The sequence below is a fragment of the Salvelinus fontinalis genome, chromosome 31 (genome assembly GCF_029448725.1).
Source record: "Salvelinus fontinalis isolate EN_2023a chromosome 31, ASM2944872v1, whole genome shotgun sequence".
In the NCBI taxonomy this organism is placed as follows: domain Eukaryota; kingdom Metazoa; phylum Chordata; class Actinopteri; order Salmoniformes; family Salmonidae; genus Salvelinus; species Salvelinus fontinalis.
The window spans coordinates 19,887,694-19,895,757 of record NC_074695.1 but is presented as its reverse complement, the minus strand read 5'-3'; the positions used below and the strand labels follow the sequence as shown (position 1 = coordinate 19,895,757).

Genomic DNA, 8,064 nt, shown 5'->3' with positions numbered 1-8,064 from the left:
TTCTGGAAGGTTCTCCCATCTACACAGAGGAACTCTAGAGCTCTGTCAGAGTGGCCATTGGGTTCTTGGTCACCTCTCTGACCAAGGGCTTTTCCCCAAATTGCTCAGTTTGGCCTGGCGGCCAGCTCTAAGAACAGTCTTCGTGGTTCCAAACTGCTTCCATTTAAGAATGATAGGAGGCCACTGTTTTCTTCGGGACCTTCAATGCTGCAGATATTTTTTGGTACCCTTCCCCAGATCTGTGCCTTGACACAATACCATCACGGAGCTCCACGGACAATTCCTTTGACCTCATGGCTATGTTTTTGCTCTGACATACACGGTCAACTGTGGAACCTTATATAGACAGGTATGTGCCTTTCCAATTCATGTCAAATCAATTAAAATAACCACAGGTGGACTCCAATCAAGTTGTCAAAACACATCTCAAAGATGATCAATGGAAACAGAACGCACCTGAGCTCAATTTCGAGTCTCACAGCAAAGGGTCTGAATATTTATGTAAATAAGGCATTTCTATTTTCATTATTAATAAATAAGCAACATTTTCAACAAACTGTTTCGCTTTGTCATTATGGGGTATTATGTGTAGAGTGCTTTTTTATTATTTTTATTATCCATTTTAGAATAACGCTGTAACGTAACAAAATGTGATGAAAGTCAAGGGGTCTGAATACTTTCTGAAGGCCCTGTATATATATATATAAGGATGAGTGTGTGTGTTTGGAGGTACTTCTCTGTCTGTGTGTGTGTGTGTGTCCATACACTTGAGTGGGTGTCTATTAGATAAGGGTTTCACTATCTTAAGCGACTATATAGATCCGCCATTACTGGCAGAGAACAATCACCATCTGGTGCCTACATCCGCAATCATAATAAGGAGTGATAACTTCTAAAACCACTGAACAGCATCCTGCAGGGTCGGTATAATTTGTGGAACGTTACAACAGGAATCTGTTCCACAAACTTCATAAAGTACAAGGTTGCCAACAAACAACGCATACAAAGTAGCATGATCAATTCACCTAGCTAACTAGCTGCCGAATAGGCATCAACTCACCAACGTAGCTTATTCTTAATCTTTGTCCATAGGCTACCAGAGACATTTTTCTGAATAAACGTGGTGAGTGAAAACTTTATGAAATAGCCCATTCCCTACCCGGTATCTTATTCAGCCACTATACAACTTTGTATGAGTTGTTTGTTGGCAACCTTGTTATTTATGAAGTTTTTAGAACAGATTCCTGTTGGAATGTTGCACAAATTATACCCACCCCATCCTGCCATCTCCACTGACAATACCTTTTATCAATCAATTCATATCCATCATCTCAATTATTTTCAGTCCCTATTTTAATTATGCCACTGGTCTGCACTACAGTGGGTTATTACAATGGTGGAATCACTGTCAAAGAACAAGGTTAAGGTTAATCATACAGGTGATGTATATGGCCTGAATTACTGAGCATTAACACCAATTATTTAGCAGAGTGAGGTAACAAAGGATGAAAGAAGGAGTAGGACAGGCTGATGGTTTTGGTAATGATCGATCTGGCTTAAGTAACCCGATTAGTAAACACTAAAATTAGTTGGTCACCATAACAAGCCAAGTATTGGCACACTGATGACCTTTAACACTACAGTACTATTTCACTATTGGTCATGACATGAAGAAAGGCCACACTGAGAACATATGCTTAAGTACACACACACACACACACACCAAAAACTAAGGGCCACATAAACTCTAGCCTTATTTGAAAGATGTGCATGTATTTTTCCTGATGACCCCTAAAACCTAAATTTAAGCAACAGAGCTTTGCTCATATTTTACACCTTGCACTGTAGATGATGTAGGCCTACTGTATGTATTCTGTTTACTGAGTGACAGTCAGGTATAACTATTTACATAATATTTGCATTACACTGTTACAGTGGTTGTCAATGGTTGTCTCAGGTGTTCTCCATCTTGTTTAAACACATTATAACATAGTAGACACACACACGCCAAAAAGTAACATAAATGATTCTCTCACTCTGTTCTCCATATTGTCTGTGATATCAAATAATATGAGTTCTTTGTAAGTTAAACTGTTTCAGATAACCTACCCGAAGCACACATCTGAAATATACTTTTACGCACGTCTTAATCGTTTATAGCAATACACACCACTTTTGCTTTCTGGTAAAACTATTTTCGAATGACTTGGACTAAATTACAAACCCTAAAGTAGACTAATTCAATTAAATTACCCCCACATATGTGCGCATAATAGCCTATGCATATCTCTCTTATTCAAAAACAGAAAACTTTAACTTAATATAAAAAAGACTCGAGTATATTTGAATAAATTGCACCTTTGTCATCTCGTATTACCGTCACTTTGATATTCGCTTTGGGTCAGTAAAGAGGCTATATCAGTTTGATAAGAATAACATCTAATATTGTTCAAGACCAATATACGTGCGAATGTCCTCTTACCCGCAGCCCTTTTCGGCGCCTGCTGTTTCCTCCTTGGCATTTTTTAACTCGTAGTTCACGTAGCTCACTCTGTCCAGGTGAAATCAGTATGCAGTCTAATAAGCTAGTCCATGCAGAGCGAGCGACTCTCTATTTTGCTCTCAGAGTAGCCTACTTCTTTCCTCTTCCTATAAAATCCAGAGTCAGAAAACGTTGACTGGGCAATGCAGGTGTCAAAGCAATTATTCTTCTTTCACCGTTCCTAGATCATATAGGGCGTATTGTCTTCTCATTTTCTTTCCGTTTCGGTCCACCAAAGCCATAGGACGACGTCCGTCAGATAGATAGATGCCAGTCAGGTTCTGAGAGCACCCTGTATTGAATAGCATATATGGAAGGAAGAGCGTAAAATGTTTTGGTAATGGTACAGTAGGCTATATCACGCAAGGAGCAGGCAGGGTGAGGCGATGCCAGCAAACATCGATACATAGTACAAACTGAACATTAAAAACTCCTCCCTCCTCGCCTGGACTTGATGATGGCAGTGAGACATTTGGTCGTCACTAGCCACAAAGTCATAATTAAGTCTAAACCCCGCCCATTGTATCTTATTGCCAATTTTCGTGCCAATTTTCGTTTTATGTCTATGGAAGCTCGTGGAAACCAGACATTTGTTACGCTCAATAACTTATTAAAGGGACAGGGGACAGAGAAAACACCAGGATATGGCCCAGTAGAAACTGTAAAAAAGGTACTAGACGTCATCGATTTAAATTCCCTTTTGTTTTCACAATGTTTTGCTGAGGTGTTGGAAGACAGAAATAGACATTTCAAAACTGAAATTACTTCCAAACATAGTAAATGCTATATTATGAGGTTATAGAGTTGTATAAGAAGTATTCAACACGTGTTTGTGTCTTTGTAATCTGTGATTCAGTCTTGCGTAGCATCATGTTCATCAACTTCACATTCACCCTCACAAAAACACGTTTTGTGCTGTAATATTGTGCTGTAATATTTTGGAAATATCTTGTACAGTGATAATTATGTCTAATCCCCGCCCATTTCTACCATTTCTGTTTGAGAATTGCAATGCTGCAGGAGAACTTGACCAACTGCTTCTCCAGAAATGTCCTTACTAGATTATTGAGGTAAGTAGGTACCTGTATGTTTAGACAAATTGTGTTCCTATTACATAGAGAAGCTACTCATGACATAATCAGAAACTAGGTTTAGGTAATATGATGGATGACTTAGGTGGTCTTCACAGTGCAACATGATCTCACAAACCCTTTCGGAGAAACTGGTTTGCCCTGTCCAGTCCGTCCCTACATTACAAATGGCTTCATAATAATATTCCATCATGCCATTGATGTGGATATCAGTCATCTTACCCACAATGCCAACGACCTCCCCTGAACTCGGCCTGAACCGGTGTGATCAATCACGGCTTAGATGCAACCCCAGCCATACCTGTCTGACAGCTTTTAACACCCACCCCGGTCCCGGCTGTGTGTTTCAAAAGAAGCATGTGTGTGTGTACACCGCCATCCAGCTCTGCTCAGTTCAGGGGTGTGTGTGTGTTCTTATGTGTGTGCCTGCGTGCGTGTGTGTGTAAATCATGCATTGATGTCTATGGGAGGTTGTGTGTGTGTGTGTGTGTGTGTGTGTGTGTGTGTGTGTGTGTGTGTGTGTGTGTGTGTGTGTGTGTGTGTGTGTGTGTGTGTGTGTGTGTGTGTGTGTGTGTGTGTGTGTGTGTGTGTGTGTGTGTGTGCGCGCGCACATAGATGATGTCTATGGGATATCTCTGCTATACACTGAGTGTACAAACACCTTTGTCGGGTCATGGACTCTACAGGTGTCAAAAGTGTACCACAAGGATGCTGGCCCATGTTGACTCCACCACCCAAAGGACATCCAGCCAACTTGATACACAGATTAAACTTTTGAGCTTGAAAAACCCAGCAATGTTGCAGTTCTTGACACACTCAAACCGGTGCGCCTGGCACCTACTACCATACCCCGTTCAAAGGCACTTAAATATCGTTTTGCCCATTCACTCTCTGAATGGCACACATACACAATCCATGTCTCAATTGTTTCACGGCTTAAAAATCCATATTTAACCTGTCTCCTTCCCTTAATCTACACTGATTGAAGTGGATTTAACAAGGGACATCAATTAGGGATCATAGCTTTTACCTGGATTCACCTAGTCAGTCTATGTAATGGAAAGAGCATGTGTTCCTAATGTTTTGTACAATCAGTGTATATACAGTATATTGCTACTAGTCTACGCTATAGTACAATTTCACATCTTTTTGTCAAGCATTTCAGTGTTACACGGCTGCATCTCTCTTACTTGGCTGCTTATGGATTTTCCACCACATAGCTGATGATCCACCACCATAACATATGGTAACAAACCAGTTTTAGTGGGATTATGTTCCTAAATGTGGACAATTGTGGCTTTAAGCTTCCATAATTTTCAGTGTTGCAGCAATTAGATGCATTGTGTTGCCTGCATGCTGAGAAGGCCGTAAACAAAGACACATTGATGTGTGTATACTTAGTTAGAATTTTGTCTGTCTGAGGTTAATATCAAAGCCCCAACATTATAAAATCATATCACATATTCCAATTGCAAATGATGTTGCTCACATGTACTCATTCAATGATGAAACATGTCATCGATGTTTGCTAAACACAAGAAAGGCACAAACATGCACTTTGACATCAATCAGTCACATTTTTTTTGTCAAAAAATCTCTCAAATGTCTCTGTAACAAAAAAACAGTTTAATGTTGGAAAGGCAGCATCCTATGACAGTGCCAATTTGAAAGTCACTGAGCTCTTCAGTAAGGCCATTCTACTGCCAATGTTTGTTTATGGAGATTGCATGGCTATGGGCTCGATTTTATACACCTGTCAGCAACGGCCGTGGCTGAAATAGCCAAATCCACCAATTTGAAGTGGTGTCCACATACTTTTGTATATATAGTGTATGTGAAAAAAAATAAAAACCTTTTGACCACGACCTCATGTTGAACGTGGATTTTCTTATTTAAGGAAATCAGTGTTCTGGAATTCACTAAGAGCAGTTAGTTTCACCTCCTCCTGACTGTTTCCAATATTGCAACAACCCAATAACCCAGTACTCATTTGCATCTTTGGTTCAACTATTTAGTTACGCAGGTTGGCTACAAAACCGAGCAGCATAGCCAGTCTAATTAAAATGTACTAGCCACGATGAAAGAAGGAAGGCCAAGGGAATCCAAACCTGTTTTTGATTCAAAGATTAAATTTCATGTGAGACGGACAACCAGTGATCCATCTTGAGAGTCATGGGTTTCAAAGTAGAACAACAACATATGCATACTGTTAACAGCAGATGCCCATTTCAAAATCAAATATAGAAACCAGTTAGGGAAAAAAACTAGCCAAAAGAACAAAGAGCTTAAATTAAAATATCAAACTATATTACAATTAGCTGCATGAGAACTTTATATATTAATTTGGAGTAATTTGAAATGCACATATTTATGACAATGACAATTACTGTTTTATGCTCCGATTGCTAACCTTGAAGCAAATGCTTCACTGTGAGAAATCCTTGTCAAAGTTTGCTAAGACTAACATGTTAGAGAATGACATTGCTCAATGTCCAAGAATATTGTATTTGGATCCAAATATCTCTGTTGTTTTTCATTCTAAATCTGGTGTCTATTATCTAAGTTGACGAAACAATGGCCTTGATATCTTTAGGATAATATTTAAGCAATAAGGCCTGAGGTGGTGTGGTATATGGCCAATATACCACGGCTAAGGGCTGTTCTTAAGCCTGACTTAACGTGGTGCCTGGTGGTATATTGGCCATATATCACAAACCCTGAGGTGCCTTATTGCTATTATAAACTGGTTACCAACGTAGTTAGAGCAGTAAAACAAAATGTTGTGTCATACCTGTGGTATACCATGGCTTTCAGCCAATCAGAATTCAGGACTCAAACCACCCAGTTTATAAATCCTAATATATCAGTTTTGGCATAGGCGACATCAAACATGTTAGTACATTGGTTTACTATGGTGTTTGAAGGTGGTTGTGGTGTTGAGAAGAGAGTGTGGAAGTTAGGTTATTCTTTACCAGATTAAAGTGTCTTTTTAACCCAATAATATCATTTAAAAAAAATATTTCTACCATCGAGCCGCTTGACCTATTTCCTCTCCTGTAATATATCGTTAAGGAAGCCTTGTGAAATTAATTCATTATTCATGCTTGATTTCAAAATGAAGCGCTTTAAGAACATGGATCCACTGGAGGATTGACACATTCAACTGTGTTCTTACAAGAACACACACTGAGACACACTGGGCCTAAGCAGCAGGACTGTTCAAAAACAATCGGGTTCAGGGTGTGTATTTGTGTGTGTGTCGGTATGTGTGTGTGTGTGTGTGTGTGTGTGTGTGTGTGTGTGTGTGTGTGTGTGTGTGTGTGTGTGTGTGTGTGTGTGTGTGTGTGTGTGTGTGTGTGTGTGTGTGTGTGTGTGTGTGTGTGTGTGTGTGTGTGTGTGTGTGTGTGTGTCGGTATGTGTCGATATGTGTGTGTTGTGCACTTGAGGCAATAAAGCAGGAGTGAAGATAAATGCCCTGTCAGTGTCTTTAATGATTTATCTCAAACATTTCACTTGATCCTATAAGGTTCACCCTGTGGCAGGTAATTGCTTAAAAAGAAAAAGAGCATTTGTTTGTTAAAGTACTGAACATTGAACACACTGTCTAGAGCTCTACATCTTACCTAGTCTAGAGCTGTATGCCAATGTATTGCACGTTGGTGATCTGTAGGCCTGCTGTTAGTACATCGTTTTGCCTTTCCCTGAGTTTCTGCAGTTTAAACCTTTGTGATGGCCAAATGTATCTTTAGGATATATTTACAATAACGTGTGTGTGTGTGTGTGTGTGTGTGTGTGTGTGTGTGTGTGTGTGTGTGTGTGTGTGTGTGTGTGTGTGTGTGTGTGTGTGTGTGTGTGTGTGTGTGTGTGTGTGTGTGTGTGTGTGTGTGTGTGTGTGTGTGTGTGTGTGTGTGAGAGAGCATGAGAGCATCCACTCTATGTGCCTATGTCTGCCTCCCTGTTTGCATGTGGGCCTACTGCAGTGGGCAGTTAGGTAAGGCATCAAAGCAACCTGTCACTTGTCTCTTGGCATTGCTTTAGTCTGTGTCGACAGTGTGTCCACCCTGGGTTTGTCAGTGTCTGTTCAGACCTGAGCTGTCTTGTTCAGCACATGGCACTGGCTAAAGGATGCTGATGGACATTTCCAGTGCTCCTTCTCCGTGTCCATCACCCAGCCCAGGAAGGATGGCAGGATGCATCCCTGACGCATCTTGTTGACAGCTACAGAGGGTGGTCTGCAGTTCTGCCACCCTCAATTATGGGAGATCTGATCTGATTCTAACTTGAGAAGTTTAGGTTGGTGGTTGCCTGCTGTGCAAACATTTGCCTGATTGTAGCCAATCAATATTTTTCTAATTGACTGTGAAATTTGAAAGTAATTTGATTTGATCTCATGATCTCATAATTATGCATGCATAATGAAGATATGACTCA

The 8,064-nt window shown here is 40.2% G+C and overlaps 1 protein-coding gene across 1 annotated transcript in view; it reads right to left on the bottom strand.

Moving 5' to 3' along the window:
- LOC129829770 (teashirt homolog 2-like) overlaps window positions 1-3,012 on the bottom strand; it is an 82,325-nt gene extending 79,313 nt beyond the window's left edge. Inside the window, exon 1 of the mRNA XM_055891678.1 lies at window positions 2,483-3,012. Within this exon, the coding sequence (XP_055747653.1) occupies window positions 2,483-2,522 (40 nt within the window). The 5' untranslated portion in view covers window positions 2,523-3,012. The remainder of the gene's footprint in view (window positions 1-2,482) is intronic.
- Between the last annotated feature and the right edge of the window lie 5,052 nt (window positions 3,013-8,064).